Raw genomic sequence first — 27,466 nt, 5'->3', positions numbered from 1 at the left:
GATTACAGTGTGTATGTAAACAGACTGATTTAAATTTAGGTTACACACAGTTAGACCAGTTTCTCATTCTGGCAGCCAGCTTCTTGTCAAACATTTTCTCTGTCTGCCCTCAGGGTTTAAACGTCTGCTTGATGTTTTTTCCCCCCTTTTTGGCAGCTGTTTTACCTGTAACGTCCATAACATTGAGTCTCTATGTGTCACTCCATGGTTTATTAAGCAAATGAGGGCTTGACAGTTACAGCCTATGTATGGTTAACAGTCCTGAGCGACTGTGTCAGAAAGGTTTAATCTATTTGTCAGATATCCGAGACAAATCTAAAAGTAGTTTATGAGGATGGGGTTTCAATGCAGCCCAGTCAGTGCTGCAGTGGTCTGATCTTTTTTTTTTTACTATCTACTGTATCCCTATAAACACAGTGCCTGCAAAATATATTCATCCCCTTTGACATGCATGGATTACTAAATAGGCTTATCTGGCTACACTGTCCAAAGCTGTTGTTTAGAGATTTTGATCTAGCTGTGTCTTTTACCTATGGTTAAGCTCTGCACCAGGAAATCAGCCAGGAAAGGGTTCGGTAGAGGAGACAATTTTCTAAACTTTTATATATACATTATGACGACAAACTGTCAAGTGAAACATATATCTTATATTTCAAAAACATAAAACTGCAAAGCTTCAAAACACTTGAGATGAGGAATATCTTTGATAGTAGTCAGTGCGCTACTTTGTGCTGCATTGTCTGCGGAAAGCTGCGATATAAATTCAGTATTTCATGTTTGTGCCAGCAAATATTTTGTAGAAGTGTTATTTATTTATTTTGAATTATTTCTTGGCAAAAGCTGTTGGAAATGCATTCATATTTTGACCACCATTTATTCAGTCCTGTTGATGTATTATTTTGAGGCTCCATTTCGAGTTTTGCATGTGACAAATTTCTCACATTTTTCTTCCAGTTGTGCTTCATGTGGTATCAATATATTTATCAGGAGTGTTATTTATTTCTCCAAATGATGGAAAATCAGATTTTTAAATAAACTCGTCACATTTAATTCCTTGTTGTTCCCAGATGACAGGGAGGGTAAATTCTATCTAAACGCTAAACCACTGACTCCAGTTAGACAATGTAAAATTACACCAACACATGTGTTATCAGTCTGTCATGTCTGCCAACACAGCCGTCACCTGTGTGAAGCTATTTAGAGTCCGTTCACAAACCACCTGATGGGAATCGAGCCCTGCTTCTGCTGATTCTGCAGGCCGGCTGAGTGAGTTTCTGTCAGCAATTATTTATCAGTGTGGAAGATCCTAACCGTTAACAGGCTGGTTCCCATGCTTTGTCAGGTTATGATTCCCTGACGCAGGAGCGCAGGACAGGTTTTGACTGATGTGGGCTTTCAAACACAAGCTTTTTGACCGATGTCTCTAGAACCAAGCTGCAGGTTACAATTAGACATCTGTTGTTGTATCTTTTACAGTGCTTTACAGAATGAAATGTACTAGGCCGACTGCCAGAATAAACCTCTCAAGTTTTCTACAGTTATGTTTAAGTTGTTGTTGGACATCTGGAGACAATGTGACATTTCAGATGTCAAACTGGTGGATATCATTTTCATGGTGGTTCTGCCCAAAATGACAAACACTAGCATCAGTATTGACTGAAAAGACCACGGTTATTGGTTGTTAAGAGTTTGAATGATAGTTAAAAATGTAATTATTTAAATTAAAATATGAAGTAACTGAGGTTATTTTGGCTTAATGTGGCACTATTCCAGGGCAGCAGAGTAGGGTACCTTGCAAAATATGATACAAATATATTTACTGGAACATTAGAGAAGCAACTTTTCACATCTCACTTCCTCTTTTTCGTCCTCAAAATGTTTAGTTTTGTTTCCCTTAACTTGGGTTCATGTACCTTCTTTTTGGGGTTACAAAAGTTTTTTTTGTCAAAAACCTGACTTTTTTTCTTTTTTTTTTTTTTTTTGGTTTAAATTTTTCATGTGGCCTGTTTCTTTTTCTTTTTTTCTTTTTTTTTGTTGAACAACTTTAACATAACCAGCTTTAAAGGAGCTCTTTGAAGGTTTTGCTACACAGTCTTGCCAAGTGCTTCAGCCATTGTTGTGTTTGCATGACAGGAGTTTATAATGTGCCCTCTGCGCAGCTACTTCATCGATGCAGCCTGGATGCTGCAGGGGCTTGTCTGGAAAAGGATGGCTCGGTCTGAGCCAGCTGGTTAGCATGCTAACTTCACCAGAAAAGAAGAAAACAAACATAGGAACAGAGGAAAATCAAGAGGGTTGCATTTCACTGCTGCAGAAAGTGAGCTCTTGGTGAGTAAAAGGAATAAAGTTTGTTGCTGAACTGGCAACATTGCTGCTGTCTCATGCATCAGCTGTTAATTTGCTGTATTTCCTTAAAAGTACAGCTAAGTCTGAGCAAAGTTTACTGCTAAAACACTTTAATATTAAATATAATCAAACCAAACTGCTTTATTTATGGTGTAAAGTGTGTTTGTTTGGTTGGTTACACACGCTTATATGCTGACATGACATATTTGATGACTTATATACACCAAAGCTGACTTTATTGTCAGGGTGAATGTGTGTTGAAATCGCCTTCCCAGGCTAATTGATGTACTAATGATTCAGACCATCACCTCCAGACCAATCACTACGTGGGAAAACGCCCGGGAAAGTAAAAAAAAAAAAAAAAAAAAAAACTTCCTCACTATCTCTTCATCAAGTTGTAAAGCTTGCGCCTGTCTGGGGACTAACTGTGTGGTTGTTCAAGCGTGTGTGTGTGTGTGTGTGTGTGTGTGTGTGTGTGTGTGTGTGACGCCTCTCTGTGCGCAGCGGCAGCAGCAGCGGGAGGAGAGGTGCGTCCCTCAGGTCATTTCCAACCCGGGATCTGAAGTGACAACATCTCATGCTCCGAGTTCACAGACGGCAGCTTTACTTTCTCTGTGGATCTACCGAAGGATGAACTGAAAGTTGTTGTTTTTGTTTGTTTGTTTGTTTGTTTGTTTTGGGGTTTTTTTTCTCACCTGTCGGAGAGGAAGACACCATATCGGATCTATGAAAAAACCTACGTGGATTTGTACAACCGTTTTAAACCAGAAGGAATGCATATTTTCTTTGTCAAACTAACTTTCTTGTTGTCGCTGATAGGACTAACACGAGGTGAGTTGAGAACCTCTGATTAGGTTTCAGCAATTTAAGAAAAAAAAAGTGTCTTTATAGTTCTTTTTAGTTTTATTAACTTGATACATTCACTTTCGTTTGTTATATATATGATGGATTGAAACTGAGGTATAGTCCCCCCCCCCCCCCCCCCCCCCCCCAAAAAAAAACTTTTTTGACTAATCTTACAGGTTTGTGAAGTTCACTGTTTAATTTACATTTATCAAGTTCACTTCTGTGGTTGCATGCACCTATTGTCTTTATCCTAAACATGTCATGTCATGTTTCCACCAGCCCACTTCTTGCAAACTGAATCAATTTCTGTTTTTTGTTTTTTTTTTTAACTTTGCCCGGGCAGCTGTTGCGCACTTGCCCAGCAAACACTCAACTTTTTCTCACTAGTATGTGAACACATGCCTTTGCAGGTTGGATTCGGAGCAATGTGTCTGTGTTCTTTTTTTTTTTTATTGCAAAGCTGTGTTACTCCCCAAAATGGCACATTTTTTTTTGGGACAGCTGCAGAGAGAAGCATGCTGCTGGCAAACCGGTGTCAAGTCCCTGTTCACCACAAAAACTGCACTTTGAGGTGGCCAAGAGTCACACCTAGACTTCACATTGATGGAGCAGTACCTGTGCCATTTTAAAAAAATGCTCCGGGGGCGGGGGGGCAAAACATTTGGAAATGTTCCACTGTTTTAAGAGTTTTAGCAGAATGCAGGTGTATTAAAACTTTCCTTTCGCAGGCCTGAGATGCTCCTCGCTCACGGAGTCGTGTTTGAACCAGGGGAGATGTGAAACAACTCCAGATGGGAATGGAGAGTGCAAGTAAGTTGAACTTATGCATTTTCTGTTTTTAACCAGTAAACGATGACGAGGAAAACCTGCACAGAAGTTTTGGAAATGTGCAATTGTGGAATCTGGGATGACTCAGATTTTTGGTTGACATGTGAGGGCTCTGAAGGTGGAGCACTCATGCCAGTGTTGCTATTTCTGGGAGGCAGAAATGAGTGGACATTGATGAGGACAGGGGTCACTGTGTGAGACTGTGTGTATGTGTTAGTGCCACCACACTCTCCCCTCTGCAGCCAAACTCTTGCAGCCCTAAATCTTGTTTTTCTTTTCTTTCACGGAGCGACAGCTGGGGTTGCCAGAAGCTCGGCGACCATTGTTCTCCGCTGCGATTAATTCTGTGTGACTAATCTGGGTGAGGCTTCCCAGAGAGACCCTCAGACCCTGTCCTCCTACACACCCTCTCCACCGCCCCTCCCCTCCCTCCTGGGATTTTGTCCCCTCCTCAATGGCCCTCAGTGCACTCTCTCTCTCTCTCCCTCTCTCTCCCTCTCTCTCTCTCTCCTTCTTCATTCCCCTGAACAGATGGCAGAGGGTAAAAGTTTTCTAACCTGCTAAAAAATGGAGACAAGTTCTATACTCTGTTGTCTGAGTTTTTGTATTTGGAGAAGTTTTCGGTTCACGTGTAAACCAATAAGCTCCTGCTCTGCCCAGATCTCCTTTTTATAACAATAGCCCTCTTTGCGCCTGGCACCACCAGCCAGTGTCCAGTGTCACCTTACTGTCGGCGACCGGGGGATGATTGGGTCGGCGGGGTCGCAGCTTCGGGACTGCAATCTTGGCCTCCTGCCACATCTTAATTTGGTCTGGTTGTGTTATTCACCCCTCAATCATGCACACAGAAACACACACACTCACCCACCTCACCTACTCACTGGACCATAAAGCCAGCATTGTGTCCATGCTGCTGTCCTCCTCCTCAGACTTCTCCAATTAAACATGGAGATGTGCATCCTCGTAGTCTTGAAAAGGTTTGAATGAGCGCACTAGGCTTGGTGTGTATGTGTGTGTGTGTGTGTTTATTACATTGCTTTCTTATTGTTTAAGTTAGTTTAGTTTATCAACCTAAAAAATAATTAGCAGGTGAATTAACAGTGATAATAGAACTTGTGCATCATTTTAATGCTTTTCGGCTTAGTTGATGTGTATTTTGCCCTGCTGGAGTTACTGTACACCACCTTATAATCTTATAATCCCTGTTGATCACAGTTATAGATCTAATGTCTTCTTTGAGGTAATTCTCTTTGGGGTGATGCTCTCAAAAAGTCAGAATTAGTCAAGGTGATACTGAAGCAATTTCACTGAGTCAAGAACAAGGTAAAATGTTTTTGACTTTTCTGTTATTTTTTTTGTGTTGAGTCCGTTTTACTAAATGTTGTCACAGTGAATTGTCAGGCTTTCTGCTTTCTGCTGTTTAGTTTGTCAGCAGCTCTGAGTGAGGATTCAACCAGCTGCCGCTTGGAAAGGGGGATTTATTAACTCCAAGTTCAGGTCAAGATGTTGATCTGAGTTGCGTTATATGTGGAAATTACTGTTGTTTTCCAGTTTGAGGAAAACCTCTTTAAAGCTACACGAATTGGTACCTTGTTTTTTGGAGAAGTTTTATGTAGTTATTTTTGGGTCAGCATTTGAATTTTAAGTGGCAGAGGAAGTTTGGTATTAAAGGTCTAAAGGGTCACTCCAGCTGTTAAGTACTGCACTTGCTCAAAGTTGTGGGACTTTGCAAGAGACGATTTAAAAAAAGGGCTGAGATACACTGACTTTTAGTTCCTAGCATTAGATCAGCTCAATCACTTTCTCAAACCTAAGCCAAGATAACTGATGGCACGATCAGAGTCATTTTCTCACACTTGTCAAAGATTCTCCAAAGGCAGTTATTTTACAGGCTGAGCACTCAGCTTAGGTTAATTTACAAGTAAACTGATCTGCAGAGTGAACCAGTTTCAGAGTTTAACAAACTGCTGCAGCTTCTACCCTCTCTCCAGCTGCAAAACCCAGAGCCAGGTTCGCTGACGTCGCTGCTTTTTCCATGAACTTCCTGCGAGCGTTCTCCGAGATCGATGACTTCCACAGCAAATGCATTCACGCAGTCAATGCCGTAACTCTTGAAAAGCAGCACAGCTGGCAGTGTCATGAACACCAACCGTAAGAAATAATTGCACCCAGGTGGATCCTGGTGAGTGTGAGGTGAAGTTATCTCACCAAACAAAAGCGTGCAAGTTCTGACAGTGCCAAGTGTATTGCTTGACGAATGCAGGAAAGGGTTAACTGATAAATTGTTGATCAGTTAACTGTTTGTGATGTGCCTGCCTGAGAGTTTTTTTTTTCCCCGAGCCTCGCTTCTTTTGTGGCAGAATTATGAGTTACTTTCATCTCAGTCAAAAAGCCGCCGCTCTTGAACTGAAGTGCTATGCGGAGGTCAAGTAAGTGGCATTGGTTTTATATAGTCTGACAGAGATGCCTACTTGACATGCCATAACACAAATACCAGCTCCTCTTCATATCTGGCCCAGTGAGATCCTGACTGAAGTTTATCTCCAAAGGGCTTCGAGGAGGCCTCTCATTTACTGTAGAGGCTTGGCAGCGGCATTAGAGAGCACTGACAGAGCCGAGCCAATCCAGACCAGGAAAAATAACTCCCAAATTCCAGTGGCACAATGGCCAGAATCATAGGGCGTCTCGCAAGCAGAGCTGCTCTCTGCCCAGAGAGATGAGAGATGTCGGGCTGGTTCAGGAGCGAGGAAGGACGCTGCTGAGAGATCACATCCATTCATCGCCAGTTAGTCAGTGGGATGAAAAAATACAACAGATTTCTGACAGCCCGGTGATAGAAGGGAGTCACATGCTGAGGGTTAGGTTCGTTCAGCTCTGGAGTTTGTATGAATGAGGTCAGACTTTTAGGATGCACACACACACCAGAGGTTTGTGTTATTTATTTTAAGCTGCTGGAACTTCAGATAATGGTTTTTAGTGGCACAAAAGTCTTTTATGTGTGTTATGTCTACCTGTATGTATGTATGTATATATTGACACCATCTCTGCACAAAGCCAGGCATCCTGTCCTCGCTACTTTGTTTGGAGGCGTTTTTTAAAATCATGAAACCCATTCTTGACCTTGGAAAAAGTAGCTTGACAAAACAATCCCTGCTCAAAGTCCACTCTCTAGTCTTTTATTGAGGGCTTTCAGCTGCAACAGATGATCTTCATCAGCAAATGGAGCTTGCTTAGCTGTTAAGGGGAAGGATCTGTTAACGTTAGTAGACCTTGAGTTGTGGTTGATGTGTTAAACTACTATTGCCAACATCGGGAATTACGTTTCATGCTTAACTTTGAAACAAATGCAGAACAGGAGAAGAATTCCTAAAGGTGCAACGGATAAAATCACAGGAGCTATAGGAACAGATCCAGTTCATCCAGTTTGTCTCCAAACTGGGTGAAATTGAAGCCTTTCCAATGCTTCTGACATTTCCTGAGACCACTTAGTCTGAGATATTTGTAAGATGTTTTAGATTTCAGGGTGAATGACAGGCACTTAGGATCTGAAAATGCGAGACCTTTAATCCTGTAGTTAGGATTTTCAGATTTATCTCTGTTTCAGTGAACATAGCCTCAGATAACAAACAGGGTCATTAATGTCTTGCGGGTATGTGCAGCGACTGCTACAATATACATCCACTTCAATGAAAGTGAGCCCTTGTCTCTCCGCTTCTGGGGATTCTTCAATGGCACCTCTGTTTTCCCCGGTCAGATGAGTCTATCTTAACCTCCCACACACTCTACAGCCCCCCACCCCCACCACACACCACCCTACACCTCCATTCAGAGTCAGGAAACAGCCTCAGAGTGGCCCAGGGGAAGAAAAGGTGCTGTATCTGATCATATCATCACACAACGAGAAACACACAGTGCGAGGCTTATATATGGCCACTGCCGCCAGTGTTAGGTTCCCCTTTGGCAGGAGTCCGGCTGGTGAGAGGCCTGATCGGCAGAGTGTTCTGGCTGAATGAAGCGACTTGGTGGTGGGGAACCTCAGCGTCAGGGATTAGTGATATTTGAGCCTCTCTCGTTGGCATATGCCAAGACAAATCATATAAACTTTGATCACAGACTAAGAGGACTGACAGTCAGTGTGTGTGTGTGTCTGTGAGACAAAGCCACCCGGCATACTCCAAACCACACTTCCTCTTTTCATTTTTTTTCTTTCAGCCAGACCACCTGTCTGTGGGTTATAGTATAACAACTAAGAGGGACGTGCACTCGCCCACACAGCAGCATGCTCCATAATACCCATGATTACTTGTGGTTTTGCCCATTCAGCTCCACGCAGAAACAGATCGACTTTGTCTGCCAGGTGTGCTTTTAGCTTTCAGTCACTCTCACTGCCTGACACACTCTCAGTCACAGGATATTTAGGAGAATGGAGCGTGATGCCTTTTGTCGTGAAGTAGAGCAGTTTGTTCAGCTGAGCAGCAATGCAGACCATAAGAGTGATATCAGTCAGCGTATCTGTTACACAGGGGAAAAAATAACAGTTTCCTTAGGGATTAAAATCTCCGCACAAACATCCACACATGACAAGCTGCAGCATTTAAAACAGTCAGTCTGGGAGGGGTCAAAAAGACCCCCTAATACCTTTCTGCAAGTTGACTGCTCCATCTAAGAGGGGCAGTTACTGTGTGCTGCAAACATATATACAGAAGAATGGATTTTGGATATATATTTTTTTATAGACTGGTATTGTTTTTCATTACATTAAAGCAGAGGTTTTCAAACTGCGGGAGAGTTGAAGGGGAGACGTTGAGGAGAAGATACTGTGTGAGGTGAATTTGCGTCAAAGGTCTAGCTCCTTGCTGGGGTCATAACCCAGTCAAATCTTAAGACACACACATACTACACACAATTTTAGATTTTGGGTGATTTACATTTATCAAGAATTTAAATCCACTTAGACACCATAGAAAACTTGCCCTAGAATCATTGTGTTTTTAAGTAATTCACTGATAGCTTTCTATACACTGATTGCTACTAGCTAAGTCAGCATACTATACTACATACATCATACATGTATGTATGATGTATGTTTACTAGTTACAATTTAACAGTTCATGTTGTAGTTTGGCTGACTCACAAAATAAATGCTGTTAAATCGCATACAATCTAAAACCTCATCCTGGTCTTGATTTATGGAGGATGATGGGACATTTTGTCGTACTCTGCCTCGAGCCCTGAAGTCACCGTGTACAGTAACAACCTGAGGGTCCGGTTGCACTGTCAGCAGCTACACCTTCAGACATCCGTAAAGCCTTTAAGTGGTTCCCAGCCTTGTAAATCAAGCAGTGGCAGAAGTCATTAGAGCTGCTGTGACTATCAAGACAAGTATACACACACACACACACACACACACACACACACACACACACACACACACACACACACACACTGAGTGTTGATCCCTGGGGAAGCTGGCTCTTTCCCATGGGCTGTGTCTATAGTACTCCCAGATAAACAGGCTCTCTAATAAAGGCTGCCAGATGTGGGCTGGTCAGGTCAGCTCTCCTGTACTATTAGAGAGGAAGGAAAAGAAGGATGGATGTAAGGAGAGGGAACGAGGGGCAGCGTCTCCCCTGTAATTTCTGTAGCCAGTGGGGATTTGGTGGTAACTTTGGTTTCAGTTCCACAACAAACAACAACCCCGTTTTTGTGCCAGCTTTGGTTTTAGCCAAAGAGCTATTTTTATTTTGGTCCATTCAATTTGTGTGATTGAAGCTGGGTTTTAAGCGTGTGCTTTAGTGCTGATTTTCTCCGCCAGTGGTGGCAGAGTTGTCAGTGTGGTTAGTCTCTATATGCTGCTGGGAAAACAGAGGAGAGGACAAAAAAGTAAGAGGGAAGTGTAGAGGAAAGGAGACAGAGAAGTCCCCCTGGGCAATGCTTGTAAAACAGATCTGACAAGACTTAAGGAGACTTAGTCCAGGCAGAGAACCAAACAGCCAGGAAATGAAACGGGTGGTGGGGAGACAGGAGGGATGAGGGGAGGGGGAGCAGAGGTACAAACATGCTCTACTAACACAGTTTGACTCTTGGCTGAAATATCTTTGTCACTGAAGAAGACACCTGAGAGAGAGAGGTGACGTAAAACCACTAGTTTATAAATAAGAATCATTTTTTAAAAATGTTTTTGGCTCCCTTCATCTTTTTTGCCATCCCCCAGGAGCTTGGCAACATTACTAAAATAAAGTCTCATGGGGCAAGAAACACAAGCAGCCAGGCAATCAGACGGGTTTTAAAGAAAACCTTGAGTTAGTCAAACATTATTTGGAAGACAGAACAGAAGTGAATGGTAAAATAATTACCCAAACTGGCTGTTGCACAACTTTGTGCTTCATCTAAGATGTGTACCAGGTAAACCGCAATGTCTCTGACTTGAATGTGGTCAGGGACATTTGTTGTTCTTGCCCTTGTCCACAAACATTAATACACTCATTAATAATCAAATAATTGTTAATTATAGCAAAAATACACTTCCTAGCTCCAGCTTCTTGCTTGGTTGCTTTTGTCTCATGTGATGGTAAACTGGTAAACTAAATGTCTTTAAGGTTATTGAAAACATCACCTTGGGGAATCAGTGTGTGATCAGTATTTCCGTCCACTTTCTGAGTTCTTACAGTCCAAACAATTCATTGCTTAAAATTCTTAATGAAGAAAATAATCAGGAAAATAATCAATAATGAAAACAATCATTGGTTAACTTAACAGTTTTCCTGTGCAACAAATCAGCATTTTAGGGGCCCGTACTTCTTATGGTATCTACACATGAATTGGTTTAAAAGAATCTGGCTTGTTTACAACCGTCTTGATCACCTGAACACCTGTGCTTACAATCAGACTTGTTGTTGTGGCAATGTTTCAGTGTTGCCAGAGCTCAGCAATCACTTTCGGAGCGGAAAAAAATAAGATGTAAGTTTTAATAAACTGTATTTTTTTTTAACTAACAGTCTAAACATGGATCATCTTTGATTATGTTTTACTGGAACCTAAAAAAAAACCTTAAGGGAAAAATATTGTAATATATTCCTAATTATATCATTTACAAAAATGAGTCTGGACACTGATTCTGTCTCCCACAGAGCTTTATGTGGCACAATAATTGAATAAATGCACAGCCTAATTCAATAAGCTTCTTAAAATCCACACAGAGTGGAGGCCCGTAGAGCTGCCAAAATCTGTACCGTCAGTCTAGGTTTTTATTTGTATACAGTGCACATGTGTAGCCTACATATTACTTTCAAAGCCTCTGTCCCCATCTGTGCGTGTCCTCAGAAAGATGGCAGATGGCAGATTGGCCCGACACTGAGGAAAGCCCCTTTTTAGAGTGACGCCTGGCCGAGGGTCAGATGTCACCACAACATCTGCTGGAGGCTCGAGCCGCCGCCCGGCCCTGTTATGCATCCCATCAGTGTCGCAGACCTGTTGCCACGGGCTACTGTGGCAGCAATTGAAGAAGAGGCGGCCCAGAAGTGAGCGCAGAGGAGAACAATGAGGGCTACTGGGCTGGGATGACAGAAAGGATAATAACAGTATCGGCTTTACCGCAGAGATAATTCCACTGCTGTCCTGCAGTTATACGATACCTCCCAAACACCTGATATTTGCTCAGCTTCTGATTTGTGCCCCTCTTTTCATGTCTTCTTTATTTACCTTTCCAGCAGCCCAGTTTACCTGCTGCTGTTGAGATTATCCCGCTCGCCGGGCCTGCAGATTTCTCTTGTTGAAGCAGCTGCTTTGCTCTGTTTGTTTTGAACACAACCAAGACTCCATAAAAGAGTCGTTGAATATCTTTTGTCTTACCCCCTTTATTTTATACGTCTGAGCTCGTATTGAGACAGTTAAGCTGGATGCCTGTGAAAGCCATTTTGTGCTGAGCGTGTACTTGACGGGCTCTCGCCAAGTTAAAGAGCAAACTGTTAGTATTCTTTGCCTAGCGTGTGCTACAGTTGACTTACTGCTTGCACCTCGGGCAGGGTGTGTTTGGATAGTGCGTCCACGTGCACTGAGGTAAGGGCGAGGGGGGCTCTATCTGTTTGTCTTTTAGGCCTTGGTGTGAGACGCTGGCTGTTTTTTTGCGAGGGAAGATGCCGGTTTCAGAGATGGTGTGAGTTTTTTCAAGGAGCCATAAAGTGCGGCTGCCAGCAAGCCTCTATTGAGGTTTTCTTGGGTTAAGAATCAGGACAGCAGACTCTTGAGAGTAAACACCAAAATTCCTGCTGAATTGGCAACCACTTTCTGTCTCTCTCTCCCCTCAAAAACCCAACCAAACCAGTTCCAATTTCCTTTCTTTCAGATTCCTTTGTTTGTCCCTCTCCTGTTGTGTGTGTGTGTGTGTGTGTGTGTGTGTGTGTGTGTGTGTGTTTTGGATTTTGAGCTTTTCCTCTGCCTAACGCTAGGCCTCAAACATCGCAGACCGCTAAAAAGATGCAGAGCGGCTTGGAAGAAAGTTTTGGAGGGAGTGAGCAGTCGTCAGTTGAGACTTATAAATCTTAATGTGGTGTCTTATAAATGAAAAAAAAATGGAGGGTGAAGGAGAAGCGGGGTGAGTGGGTTTGGAGGGAAAGAAGGTGCACAGAGGGGAGCGAGCGGATGCCAGCAACCATTCAGCTTTGAACGCAGGAAGTGAAACCAATCATGAGAAGGAAAAAAAAGGGGGGAAAATTCAGGGATGAGCCACATATCATGAAAGAAGATTCGGAGAAAGATTTTTTTTGGATACAGAGAGAGAGAGAGAAAGAGGAGGGGAAGGAGAGGAAAGAGGAGGTGTAACAGCTGAATACGCCCAGCCCGTGGTCAGCTCTGAATGGGGAGGAAAAACAATGGGCCCACTCATCCTTCGCTCTCTCTCTCTCGGGGGGGGGGTGTCAGCCATTCAGATACCAACACTGTAAAAAATGGACAACCCAAGATGCCATTTAAAGTATCATTGAATCTAAAGTAAAATATCTGACCAGTCATCTTGAATATATTCACACATTTGGATAATTCAATCAGATTTGAAGTGGATTTTATTTATTAGATATTCCTAGATCTGCTTTGTTTCTTACTTTTAAAGACCTTTCTCCGCCACAGTCAACTCAATTTTATTAACATAAAAAAAAAAAAAAAAAAAACTCAATCAGACCTATTCATAAATTAACAAGCCTATTTTTTTGCAGCACAGGGCTCTTGCTGGTCTTGCAGGCTTTAGGACAGTAATAGGATGGGGAGCCATGGAGAGGAAGGAGGCAGAGTGGTGGGATAAGGGGTATGGGAGGTGTGGGGGAGGAGGGGGTGAATAGCCGGGGCAGCAGCTGCCGTCTCCTCATTAACATGCGCACCTGCTCCCTGCGGCCTTTTTCCAGCGAGCTCGTGTGGCGCCTCACGACCTCAGCGCCCGCCACTAGCCGGCTTAACTGGACTGGCCTTCTAGCAGCCAGACCCCCCCCCCCTTCCTCCCACACACACATATTCTACTGTGCTCTAAGGGTCAGGATACAGATGCTCAGAAACGATGTGGAAGAATTTCAGCTACATCACAAGTTTTAATGCAAAGACACTTTTGACTTATCAGGGAGTAAAAAAAGTGGAGCTGCAACAGAGAGGAGTCTGACGCACTGTGATGGTCAACATGAATGTGTGGTGCAGTTTACTGAGGTCAGGGAATATATATCAGTACTCAGTACCAATCTGATGCTGTTGCTTTTATTTTGACCGCTTCGTAATCTACGCTACAGCTGCCTCTCTGTGTTGAAATGAATGTGGTGCGTAGACTGCATTGGCGGCCCACAGCGACTTGCAACAAAAAACAGCCAATTTCAGAACAAAAAAAGAAACTGTGTTGAATGTGGATTGGTCATGTCGGGTTGACACGATAGAAGATAATATGTGACAGTTTGAAAGACTTGAAAACTTGAGTGCTGTAGTTACACTATTGGCCGGCTGGAATTTCCTCATTGGCTGTTACTCTTTCAAAATGACTTGATACAAACAGTCTATATTACATCATAACATTAACAGGCAGTGTTGCCAACACCTTTGTCGCTAGATTTACAACTTCTCAAACCCTTTTAGCAACTTTTTCTTTTGGACAAACCTTAGCTGGTCTCTGTAGAACAGAGACACCATTTTTGCCTCGCCTTTGCGAGGACGGGCTTTCCCCCCACAGGCACACCTCTCTCTGCTGACTGCATGGCAGCTGACGTGATTGAGCTTCTAACTAATCACCATTTTACAAGAAAATGTAGCTGAAATCACAGCACAGTGACTTTGTCTTACGCCAAACGTTATAAAATCAGGATTTTTGCAGCACAGCAGCAGCTTGGAAACGTGACTCATTTCACTGATTTTGTGAAGAAAACCTGCCTGAGATTTTTTTATTTGCATGTAAATTATTTGACAACTAGCTCCTGACATCACTGCTTGTTTGAACAGTGATCCCGGGCAGAATGACACTGCAGCTCGGACACTGCTCTCAGCGTGGTGACATGCCACCACTCACTACTACTGTTTATGCAGCGGGCAGCCTAGCATGTGATGTTTTCTTTTCCTTGCCACAGTCCTAAAGCTGCCTAATCCCCTGAGAGGGAGACCCTGTCTAAACACACGGCTGTCCCTACAGAGGGGCCACGGCTTGGCCCCCACCTACACACACACACTGGCTGGACCCCCTGGGAATGTTTGGGGACATGGTCCTGCCAGCCCCTCAGGGCTAACAGACTTGTTGGCTCTGGTCAGGTATTCGAGAGTGACGGCGGGTTTTAATGTCATGGGAATGCTGCTTTGATGTCGGCAGGATGTTTTATGCACAATGTTGTTCCTGCGTGAGAGAGAAACACAACAATAGTCGGAGAGCTGTTCTTTGTCAAGTGTCTGCAGCAAAAAAAAAAAAAAAAAACAGAAGAAATTTAGATTTCTAGACACTGTGTAATTTCCCTTCACATTTAGATATCTTTCGTGTTTCTTGACAGAAGTTGCGCCACAGTCTCTTCCGTTTCATCCTCCATTTCTTGTCTGATGCTGCAGCAAATCCTCTCTGGGGAGGGAAGAATAACGAGCATTGAGGTGGTGGCACGGTGCTTTGAAGTTGCCGTAATGTTGGCCTGCAGCTCAAACACTGTGGCATAGATGCTGCCTTGTCCTCAGGATGAATGAGTGCTGACAAAAGAGTTGAAGCGAGCACATTTCATCCCTGAGAGCTGCTGAAGGGTGCCATGATGGCTGCTTTTCTTGTGTCTCGACTTTTGGAAAGGACGGATTAGGAACAAGAATTCAAATACCGCAGATTTTTTTGTGCTCTCATCTCCGGTGCTATTGAGTAGATGCTTTGTTTTTGTAATGCTCAAGCCTCACTGGCCACCCAGCGTTGTTGACACCAGTATTGAATCTCTGAAAGTGATGAAAATGGGGATGTGGCAGTAGGGAGGGTCTGAGGTGGTTGGTTTTGGTGATAAAATGATGATAAAAACCTTAAAACAAATCACAGCCCAAGCAGAAGATCAGTAAGTTGAGAAAAATGAAAAGCCAAAGTAAAAAATACTCAGTTTTTTAGAACCAAAGCCGATGTCTAACAGGCCAATATCCAAAGATGATCATATTACAGAAGTGCTGAACGATATGCAAAGAAAATTATATTGCGATTGTGATATGAGTCACGATTTGGTTTGAATGGCCTTTCTTATTTCACTGTCACTGAAAAAAAATAGAACTGATGATGATTTTTTTTTTCTTGTACCAAACAAGCATGTTCTTTTATGTCAAGAGAATATACATAAAAATGCTTCATTTATGGTATATTGTGACACTTTGTACCCTTTATACAACTAATGTAGCTCATGTGATTTTTTTATATTGCACTTGGCCATACTGCGATTTTGCTAATATTGCTCATAAATTTTTCAGACCTGTATTACACTGAGCAAAACAGGACATCCACACGTAGTTGTGCGCATATTTTAGCAGCTCTCTACTGTCAAAAAAAAAAATGGGGTCATTTTGGTATCGATACACAAACTCTGGACTGTTACTACAGATTTGATTACAATTATACAAACTGAAGAAATCAACATATTATCGTACAAAGAAGCTGGAACAAGGACATTTTTGACATTTCTTCTAGCTGGAGAATTTTGAATTGATCACCTACAGTAGCGTGTGTGGGTATGCGTGTGTTTGTACTGACATGCATCCCATGTCTGTCTGTGTGTGTGTATGTGTGTGTGTTTGTGTGTGTGAGAAAGACCGTACACTGTGTAGGTATGAGTGTGTGCATGCTCTGTGTGTGTGGCCCCTTTGTTGAGCCGCATGTATCCTCAGGGGACACTCTTCAGCTCCGCTCATTGTAATCGTAAATGTGTGAATGTGTCCCTGTGATCTGCAGAAGCTCTGTCTCTCTCTCTCTCTCTCTCTCTCTCTCTCTCTCTCTCTCTCTCTCTCTCTCGCTCTCTCTCTCTCTCTCTCTCTCTCCCTGGGAACTTGTTTGCTGGGGTCCGAGCGGACGTTTATGGCTTGGTCACAACCTGTGAGAAACATCACAGGATCCCCCTCCTCCCACTGTTCTGGCTACTCTGTTTTACAGCCTCAAACACATTGTTTGCAGGGGGTCGCGGTAGAAAGATGAATGTGCCATTTAATGCATAGTTTCTCATGGCTGTGTTGCCGTGCTGTAAAAACAGCAGGGCAGGGCAGGGCAGGAGCATCTTTAAAGGGAAATAGATTGTTAGTCCTATTGGTAAAGGCTATTACCCAAGCAGCTGATTTGTAAGCACAGTGGTGCACAAAGGGATGACCCTCGTTACTCTGAAGTGCTGTCTCACCCTTGTGAACTCTTCAGTCAGTGCTGAGCTGCAAAAGATTGGATGGTGAAAACATAGGTCTTTGGGAAACTCCCTTTGACTGTTCCCACTCTTTGTAATGCTAATTCAAAATGAGAAAAATAAATAAAGAATGGACATTTATTAGCAAACCAATAGATCTCACAGAAGGAAGGTTTTTATTAAATCATAAATTGTTCCTGTTCGTGATGTAATGGTGGTTGTTTATTGTCTTTTTTAATGAATTACTAAAAGGGGGTAACCAGATTTTTTTAGGATCTTAATATTTTTACTATTCATTCAGAGCAGGGCTGGACAATAAACTGAGTTCATCAGATTACCGACAATATGATTCTATTTCTGGTCCAAATTTACTGTCATTGCAGCTGATGATCTAACCAGATGTTCAGCCAACCAGTCGGCCCAGTGTCCAGTCGAATTTATAAATGTTTTTTAACTTTGTGTACAGTTTGACATTTTGACATGGGCTTGTTAAATGGTGAGCTGAAGTTATTTTAACCTAACTGTGCAATCTCAATGCAATCTCAGTTATTTTTTAATAGTGAATCAGCAACCAGTATAAGTAGTTCAGTATATAACATAAATAAGTAATGAACAGTATGTGTATTAGAAACCATTAAGGGTGACACGCAGTCAATCTGTAGAGAGGTTTACTAAGCACAACGTTCAATATACTTGGTTTTGTAGAGAAATAAAGGTTTTGGGGTGATTAATAAGTGAGGTGAGTCACCCTGGCTTGAATACAGTAGCTGCACAGTATTTTAAGGTATTTAACTTCTGGAGGAAACAAATACTTCAAATCTCAGACACAATAAAATGCAACTGTCTATCTGTAAATGAGGGACGAAGATGAGATGAAGACACATATCACAGTCTGCAGAAGTTGTTTATGTTGCTCACTATTCATCCATCAATGGCTTTAAAAAAATGTTCCTGACCACTTTGTTTGTCTTTTCCCAGATGCCGGGAAGGATACTTAGGAAGCCGTTGCCAGTTTCTTGACCCGTGCACCAACTCGCAATGCGAGAATGGCGGCACCTGTCACGCCATGGTCAGGGGGAACAAGGTGGACTTCAGCTGCACCTGCAAACTGGGCTACAGCGACCGCAACTGCCGGACACCCATTAACAACGCCTGCCTCAGCTCACCGTGTCGCAACGGAGGCACCTGTGAGCTTGAGAGTCTCCAGAGTTTCAAGTGCCGCTGCCCACCTGGATGGTCAGGTAACACACAACAGTTCAGATTATTAAAGTAGTAAGGTAATTGATTATAGAGATTTCACCAAAAGCTCTCAGCTATCAGTCAGTTTCTGAGAACTTTGAATTTGAAGGATTGTGAGGGGTATGAAACCTCTTCTCTAAGATTAACCAGGACAAATTAAGAATAATTTTGTTAAACTCTAGATGCTTTTTGTCATAATTGTCTAAGACATGAAATTTGTATCTCTCTCTAGATATATACAGTTTATTTTTTACGAAGCAGAAGAAACCTCTGACCCTGATAATAAAAAGGCCAGGACAGCCTAGACTAGAACATACAGTGATTTCTCTGTATCCTTAGGTAACCAGTGCCAGCTTGCCAACCCCTGTGCCTCAAACCCATGCGCTAACGGCGGCAGATGCTCTAGCATTGACTTCCAATACATCTGCACCTGTACGCCATTCTTCACGGGACAGACCTGCAAACAGGACGTCAACGAGTGCGACGCAACCCCATCGCCCTGCAAGAACAGCGGGGTGTGCATCAATGAGGTTGGCGGGTACCGATGCCAGTGCCCGCAGGAGTACACAGGCAAGCACTGCGAGAGGCGCTACCTGCCCTGCAACCCCTCACCCTGCCATAATGGAGGCACCTGCATCCAGAACGGGGAAACCAGCTACGAATGCTCCTGCGTGCCAGGTAGAAACATTTGATGATTTTACCCTGGTTACACCAATATTTAAATTCGTGGGAATTCTTCTCGTCAAGTTCAACTTTGATGAACTTTGACCCACATCTTTGTGCCACTGAGGGAACAGTGAGCAGGACAGCCCAAAATGGTTGTTTTATTCTGGCAGTTGTGTGGCATGTTAGCTGTTAGCTTGCCAGCTACATGCTTTCTTCCAAGGTTGTTAGCGCTAGTGCTAATCTTGTAGTCACACCAGATAAACACCCTAAGCTGAGTTAAGGTGGTTATTCACTTCTAAATACACTGAAGTTTCTCAAGTTAAATTTAAATGTCAGTGCCTGGTGAGAGATGATGTCATTTAAGGCTGGGCTGTTCCTGCTTATGTTGTGTCCTGTGTGTTTGCGTAGATCTGTGTGCGTTTCTGCCCTGGTGTGTACAGTGTGTGAACAAGGCAGAGCAGGAAGGCATCAGGGCTTATCGTAAGGAAATGGTCAAAGGACAACATCCTTTTCACATCGCGGAGTGAAGCAAAGTTTGCAGGGACCGTAGTCCTGCCCAGCAGCTCATAAACTCCACACAGACTGACTTTGCCTTGTTTTTTTCTGTTTCCACCGGGTCCAGAAATTCATGTAATGTGTGGAATGTGTCGCAGGTTTCCATCCCATCTCCCTGACATCCTCTGTTTTCCATAACAAGCTGTTTCAGATAGCTCGCCGATACTCTTACGGTGTAAAGTTACCCTCTGGAGTAGTGTCATCGAAGAATATTTTTATGAGTGAGGATGCTATTCCACTGATCAGCAGGTGGTTGTAAGATGCCAAAGAAAAGACTACAAACTAGCAAACATAGATGTAAACAATGCAGGCTTCAAATTTATTGGAGTTTTTTTTTTTTTTTTTTTTTTTGCAAATGCCTTATGTGAAGGAATTAGGCACTTGAGGCCTACTTGTATTTGTAACTGTAATGTTGATGAAGAAGCTTTCTTCATGTTTTCATGAAATTTTTGCTTCCTCTCTTGCAGACTAACTGTTAAATGACTCGGCTACAACAGAAAACATTTTTGCAATCGCAACACCTTCCTCAGTTTCACCATATTGGCTAATAAAATGGATGAAAAGATATTAAATATAGTATAATATTAAAATATTATTTCAAAATACATAAATACTGTCTTAGTTGTGAAGCAGCAATGATTGATGTCATGGAGTTACTGCTCCTCTTTAATATATAACTGTGATAGTGCATTGGTTGAAAGTTACGAGCGTTGTTTCATATGTTACCCTGCAGAAATGTCTGAAATTCACTTTATTCCAAAGTAAACAAGCAACTGTTTAGGAAAGACCATAAAGTTTCTCTTTAAAAGACCCAAAAGGCTCCTGGCAGTGGCAGGGGACTTGTACTGGTTTTGGTTTTCACTTTATAGTTCCCAACATGCCGCTTATACAGTCCAGTGGTTGCCTCTTGTGTAACTGCATAACAGAGTGGATTTTATTACACGGCGAGGTTGCCACAGACCTCAGGAGGGTACAGCTGCCTTCGTTCTTGGGAGGAAAAAGACAGTTGACCACATTTAACTGTAGAGAAGTTTCACTCCCTTTGTCATAAAGTGGAGAATGTCGTTTTCAAACCAGGAGAAATGACTGACTGAAAATCTGAAGCAGCCACTAAAAGAAATTACTCAGTGAAAGCTTAGCAAACACACGCTGTCACAAATTCATTAGAGTCTGTTACTAACTGTATATTTCTGTCTGTGTCAGGTTTTACTGGAAAAAACTGCAACTACAACATTGATGACTGTCCCAGCCATGAGTGCCAGAATGGAGGAACGTGTGTAGATGGAGTCAACACCTACAACTGCCAGTGTAGACCCGAATTTACAGGTATGTATGTTCCAAGCACATGTGTCAACATTGTAGCTTTAATAACATTAAGGTAACTTTATGGGGCTGATACATTTTTTTAATGCAGAAATCTGTAAAAAAAAAAAAAAAAAAAAAAAGTCTCAAAAGTCTTTTGAGATATAAACCAATTAAACTGTAATCCTCCCACAGGTCAGCTCTGCACAGAGGATGTTGACGAGTGCCAACTGATGCCCAACGCCTGCCAAAATGGCGGCACGTGCCACAACACCTATGGCAGCTTCCAGTGTGTGTGCGTGAACGGCTGGACAGGGGACGACTGCAGCGAGAACATCGATGACTGTGCCAGTGCAGCATGCCACGCCGGATCCACCTGTCACGACCGTGTGGCTTCTTTCTTCTGTGAATGCCCTCATGGCCGCACAGGTATATATTTAGCTCTTAATGTTGGACAGAAGATAACTTCTCACTGCTGGTGGAGGACTTCTATTAGTTTATTTTAGTGGAGGGACATCTTTGACATCAGAGTAATTGCATGTTGCCATACATATGTAATAGTACATTAGTTGAACACTACTCTCTTCATCAGCATTTCAATAAGCAGTATATAAATATTTTCTAACTGTGCTATAACGTACTGTTATGTAGTTATAAACAAATACAACATTTTTAAGTCTTAAATAATTTAAAGTATTTGTCAGCAGTTATAGCTTCTCCTATCAAGGGGTATTTCATATTTTTAGAACTGTGTTATTGTCATATTGTCATTAATTATCTGTTTATTTACCAGGCTCCATCTATGGGTGCCTCACAGTTTGAGTTGACTAATACATTAAAAAAACACTTGCATCTGCTTTCAACTGCAGTATTTATTATTGCTGTCAGCATAACAGCATAACAGAATCCACCTTATGCACTCTGCACCAGGTCTGCTGTGCCAGGTGGACGACGCCTGCATCAGTAACCCGTGTCAAAAGGGCTCCAACTGCGACACCAACCCCGTCACCGGAAATCATTTTTGTACCTGCCCCTCTGGTTACGTCGGCACTTCCTGCGATCAGGATGTTGACGAGTGTGCACTGGGTAAAACTCACACTCTCTCTTGTCTAGTTTCACCCTTTAAATCTGACTGACTGAAGACACATATCATCTGCTCCAGTTGGTCCAATGTAGCATAGTCATAGTTTCACTATATTACTGTCAACAAAGTTTCAATCACATTACACATGCTTTCATAACTTTTATACAAACCAAAATACGAGCTCATTCTTTCCTGTTATTATGGGTACTGTGGTGCCCATAATTGTACCCGTAATAACACCCTCAGGGTATTATTTGTGTAATCACACACAGTTGAAGCTTTGGTTTTGGCTTCCTCAAACAACACTAAACCATCAAAATCATCTCATTGTCATGTCTTTACATTTAAAATGCTCGTTGATAGGTCTTGTACATACACAACGGACCGTTAAGATGAACTTACAGTATTTATTTGTTAAACAGGTTCCAACCCGTGTGAGCACGGAGGGAAGTGCATAAACACCAAGGGTTCGTTTCAGTGTAAGTGCCAGCGGGGTTACGTGGGGCCGCGATGTGAGCTGGACATCAACGAGTGCATGTCGAACCCATGTAGAAATGATGCCACCTGCCTGGACCAGATAGGGGACTTCCACTGTATCTGCATGCCAGGTGAGATAATTGACTGGAAAATGTTATCAGCTATTGAACCATTTGCAGAGTGACATTTAACACATTCTCATAAAACATCATCACACAAAAAATGTGTCATTTGGGCATCTAGGATACAGGTTGTAAAGCCACACACGACTGATGTGTACATGAGTCTCTCTGTTGTCCTTTTTAAACGGTCCTATTGAGGTCTGAAATTATTAGTTGAGTCAACATTTAGTCCATTGCCAAAAATTTTCAAGCAACAATTTTGAAACTCGATTAATCTTTTATCTTTTTTTTTGTCATTTGTTAAAAGAAATGTGAAGAATTGTTGTGAATTTTTTTGTTTCATGTTGTTGTAAATTTAATCATCTTTGAGTTTTGGACTGTTGGTTGGTAAAGCAACAAAAGAGCAATTAGAAGACGTCAGCTTCATCTCTGGGAAATTTTGACGTGTGTCATTTTACTATTGTCTATTAACTGCGACTGACTGATCAATCAGTTAAACCTAAAAATACAGCAGAATCCATTAATTGATTAGTTGATCAATAGAAGAATGACCAGCAACTTCATATTCAATTAAAAAAAAATACCAAACACGTTGTAGCTCCTCCCTCTCAGGTTTTGAGGATTTGGCTGCTTCTCTTTGCCTTATGTGATCGTGAACTGAATATCTTTAGGTTTCGGACCATTGGTCGGGCAAATAAATGAATTTGAGGGCGTCACCCTTAACTTTTCATTTGATAAGTTGAAAATAATAGTTAATGTGTATAATTTAAATCCATTACAGCTGTAAATTACAGCAGTGTGGAAAATGCCTCTCACTGTGTGTCTCTGTCTAACCAATCCATCTCCCTCCTGGTCCTCCCTTGCTAATTGGCCAGGCTACGAGGGGGAGTACTGCGAGATCGATACGGATGAGTGCGCCAACAACCCCTGCCTGAACAACGGCAAGTGTATCGACAAGATCAACTCCTTCCTCTGCCAGTGCCCCACAGGTGAGGCTGCCGTACTGCTGCAACGGAGGGGAAGGAGGGGGGCAGGGAGGCAGGGGGAGGAGGTTTTCTCTCTCTCTCTCTCTCTCTCTCTCTCTCTCTCTCTCTCTCTCTCTCTCAAACACACACACACACACACACACACACAAACACCTCTCTGGACGGGCACTAATCCCAGCCCTGAGGCAGGCTTACACAGGCCCGGGTAGCCCAGAACGTACGCAGCAGTCAGGGGGGGAGAGGGAAAAAAAACAATCTATAGGGAGAGGCTTGATGAAGTTTAAACTTTTTTGAACAAGTTTTTTGTCTCTCTCAGTCTGATGAGTGAGCAGAAACTTGTGGATCTAAACAAGACTTTTGATTGTGACTGGGACCAATTGAGAGATAATAATAGCAGGTAGAGCCAGGACAACGCTTCACAAAATAACATTTTCTGTGTTGTAGGTAGGTTGGTCTATTTAGAGGGCAGGTATTTTTTTTGCTGCAGCATTTGTTCCAGAAATGCCATTTGAGTTACACTATTTGGACAAGAGGTATTGATGTTTTATTCAGGGGTGAAGGAATGTAACTATTGAATCTTGGATAGAGAGAAAAAGAGAAAGGAGAAAAGAAAGGAAGGTTCTTCAAACTCCCCAAATGTGTTTTTTTATTTTGCATTCTTTCGGTGGGATCATCGAGGGGAAAGTGATTTTTTTTCTCCTTTTTTTCGTTCTTTCTTGTCTTGGAGGAAAATAGCAAAGCTCTGAGTCGGGTGGATCAAAGGTGGCCTGGGTGGAGAGAGGCAGGATTCCTCCTGTTGAGAGAGAAAGAAAGAAAGGAAAGAAAGAACGAAAGTAAAAAAAAAGAAAGAAAGACATCCTAACAAGGAAGCTTAGAATTAAAAGAGGGGGTACAAGAGTGAACACAAGAGCTTAACGCCTATGAAAACTCAGTTTGACAGTGGGAGAGGGCTATGTGAGGAAGCAGCATTGAGTGGTGGTGGTGAAAGTATTTTTTTTGGGGGGGGGGGGGGGGGGGGGCTGGATGGAGGGGTGTTGTTTTGGGGGGGTGAGTTGAGACGCACAGACCGTTATACTGAAGCAGGAAGGGAGGGCTGAAGAAGGGGGAGGGATTTTAACCGTCCTGCTTGAGATGTAAATTTGTCCCTGTTGCAAGCCAGGCCCGAGGCGAGGGTCCCCTCTTTTCATTTCTGTACATGGAATAGCCATGGAAACCCCACTGAGCGCCATTGAAATGTCTGATTCCAGCAGTCTGGGGATAAATCCCTCTTTGGCCACTGAGGTGCATCATTTGTGGTGGGTGTGTGTGTGTGCATGTGTGCTCCTGTGCATGCCTGCATTTCTGCTTCACCTTTTGTGTGCGTATGCATGTGTGCATCTGGGCAAGAAATTCATTCATGGTGTTTTTTTTTTTTTTTTTTTAAATCTTTTTTGATTTTGAGTATCTTGGGTCACTGTAACTGAACTGTTCAGAAACTTAACGTGCATCATGACCTGGCAAATAAACAGTCGATTTGTAGCACTGAGGTTTGTTCCAGCTTTTTTCCCCAACTGCTGGAAACTGGCAGAATCTGACACAAGACTCTGGTGTTGTTTTCCTCTCTCAGTCTGCAAACAGCTGATGTTCCACTTTTTGAGTATTGAAGTTTCTTTTTTATATTGGCTGTTTTGTTTATCGTTGATTGAGTAGTTTATGTGTGGTTAGTTTATGGGTAAGGCTGCATACTTCATAGTGAGTCCAAAGCTCATACAAATCAAACTGCTGACAAAATAACGTTTTTGATACCACTTCGTAATAAGACACCTTTTATAAAATGTCTACATGTTGTAACTAATGGCTTTATTAATGGTTAAATAATTCAAAAATTCTTTATGGATGAGTTTTAAGCCATTAATAAGAACAACTTTTGGGTTGCCAAGTTGTGAAAAATATATTTGACTCATTGGACTGGATTGGACGAACCTTTACCATCTATAAAAGTGCTGCAGGAGGACATTTACTTATAACTTATTAGATATTCACAAGTAGATTTCCAGCAAAAGAAAATAAAACATCAGCCAAAGGGATTATTATTATATATTTTATTATTATTATTATTTATTATATACATTTTGTTGTCAGCAGAGTAATAGCTTTAATATCTAGTGTTAACACATAAGTAAATTAGTAAAGTTATTTACACTTATAAACTTATTAACTGTTTTAAATCAGTTCCTTATTAGAAATTGGCCATGTTGTGAAAATATTGATTTGGCTGGTATTTATCCTTTCCCTTTGGTAATAATGCAGTTAGAAATTATGATTATTATTCATAGTTCATTAATCCCTTTTTCAGAACCTGGCAACCCAAATGTGGTCGTTATTAATAGCCTTAAAAGTAATCTACAAAGCATTAGTAAATTATCCATTAACTATTACTTAAAATAAGTAGTTATGGCTTGTTAACCTGCTTGTGCCGTATTAGAGAGGGATCCCAAATTTTCTAACATTTTTTAATCAACTTTTTGTTTTTCTGAGCTTCTGATATTTTCTAATCATAGTTTGCATGTATAACAAAAAGCACACACGTGTGCATGTTTCCACTGTATCTACATTGCAGTCCTCACGTCATGTGTGCGCTCGCAGCCAAGTCAGAAAACAGTGAATGGTTCTATCAGAGTCCACTGGGAGAAATCAGCTCACCGCCAGCCACACAAATACTTCCTCGCTGGATTAGCCGCAGCTGAGTCCGTCTTCTCAACTTAAACCACCTGTGTGTTCCTGCAGGGAGGTGGGGAGGGGAAGAGGAACTTTATCGCTTCATCAGACAACATCCTTATAGTCCTTGGACTGTACCATCATACGACAGAGGGGGAACGAGAGGAAAATATCTCAGACGAGGAAAAGGGAGATAGCCTGCTGGTTGATTTTGAATGACAAGGAGTTTGAATGGTGGAAGGTCAAAGGTCAAGCTGACTCTTTTTAGAGGCGGGTGGGGAGTGGAGGGGGTAGTGGAGTTGGGGTGAAAGCAAGACAGGAGAATGCACATTGTGATGAAAAACTTTTGGGGGACAAAGGAGGCAACAGGCTCAGTTTGGCTCAGATGAGGCGTTGAGCAGACAGGCCCTCCTTTGTCTCTCACCCCTTGGTCAGGAGGCCTCGCAACTTTCATTCTTTCCTCATTTCTTTCCCTCTCTCCCCCCTCCCACTTTAAACCAGTTGGTTCCCCGTCTCTCCCTTCTCCTTTTGGAGTCGCGCTGAAAAGAAATGAAAGGGAAAATAGAGAGCTTGTAGTGTTTCGCGCTTGTTAATTAACATGCAGATTTCTGATTCGTTGAGAGCTCTTATAGTACGGGTACGGGATTATGAGCGGGACTGGTTTGAAATGGTGAGAACACAGTAGCCATGTCTGTACACACACACACACACACACACACTCCTTCACACACACACATGCACACAATAACACCCCCTTGTTGTTTTTCTAGGCTTCACTGGGAACCTTTGCCAGATAGACATCGACGAGTGTGCCAGCACGCCGTGCAAAAATGGCGCCAAGTGCACAGACGGGCCCAACAAGTACACCTGCGAGTGCACTGAAGGTACACAAGTTTAAACAAAACCTGAAATTATAGAATAATAAGACTTTTAGATGCCAGTTTACCAGATCAAAAGGAGTAGAAGATTTTTCAAGTATTTAAGCCTGTGAAATATACCAAATAAAAAAATTTTAAAAAAAGACTGTATGACCAACATCTCTTTTGCCAGGTTACTCTGGGAGACACTGTGAGACAGACATCAACGAGTGTTTCTCTGACCCCTGCCACTACGGTACCTGCATCGACGGTCTGGCCTCCTTCAGCTGCTACTGCAACCCTGGATACACTGGCCGGCTGTGTGAAACCAACATCAATGAGTGTCTGAGCCAGCCGTGCAGGAACGGAGGCACCTGCCAGGACCGAGAGAACTCCTACAAATGTAGCTGCCCCAAGGGAACCACAGGTAAAGATCACACACACAGGTAGTCGAGTGGTTAGGGCGCGTACCATGTTGAGCGCAAGGCGCTCTTAACAGGGCAGTCACCGGTTTGACTCCCGACCGGTCCGACTCTTTCCTGCATGTCATTCCCCTCTCTCTACCCCCTTTCCTGTCAGTCTCCACTAAGCTATAATAAAGGCATAAAAACCCCCA

The 27,466-nt window shown here is 42.5% G+C and overlaps 1 protein-coding gene across 1 annotated transcript in view; it reads left to right on the top strand.

The window, feature by feature from the left end:
• Positions 1–2,766: 2,766 nt before the first annotated feature.
• Positions 2,767–27,466, top strand: part of notch1b (notch receptor 1b) — a 45,389-nt gene continuing 20,689 nt past the window's right edge. Inside the window, exons 1-11 of the mRNA XM_071483556.1 lie at positions 2,767–3,177; positions 3,921–4,002; positions 17,844–18,106; positions 18,444–18,782; positions 20,529–20,651; positions 20,823–21,056; positions 21,558–21,713; positions 22,134–22,319; positions 23,186–23,299; positions 26,764–26,877; positions 27,044–27,277. Of these exons, the coding sequence (XP_071339657.1) occupies positions 3,120–3,177; positions 3,921–4,002; positions 17,844–18,106; positions 18,444–18,782; positions 20,529–20,651; positions 20,823–21,056; positions 21,558–21,713; positions 22,134–22,319; positions 23,186–23,299; positions 26,764–26,877; positions 27,044–27,277 (1,903 nt within the window). The 5' untranslated portion in view covers positions 2,767–3,119. The remainder of the gene's footprint in view (positions 3,178–3,920; positions 4,003–17,843; positions 18,107–18,443; positions 18,783–20,528; positions 20,652–20,822; positions 21,057–21,557; positions 21,714–22,133; positions 22,320–23,185; positions 23,300–26,763; positions 26,878–27,043; positions 27,278–27,466) is intronic.

The sequence above is a fragment of the Trachinotus anak genome, unplaced genomic scaffold (assembly GCF_046630095.1).
Source record: "Trachinotus anak isolate AG129_WGS33_773 ecotype Australia unplaced genomic scaffold, CSIRO_AGI_Tana_v1 ptg000008l, whole genome shotgun sequence".
Lineage (NCBI taxonomy): Eukaryota > Metazoa > Chordata > Actinopteri > Carangiformes > Carangidae > Trachinotus > Trachinotus anak.
Note: the sequence above shows the minus strand (reverse complement) of the source record. Positions and strands in the feature narration are given on the sequence as shown.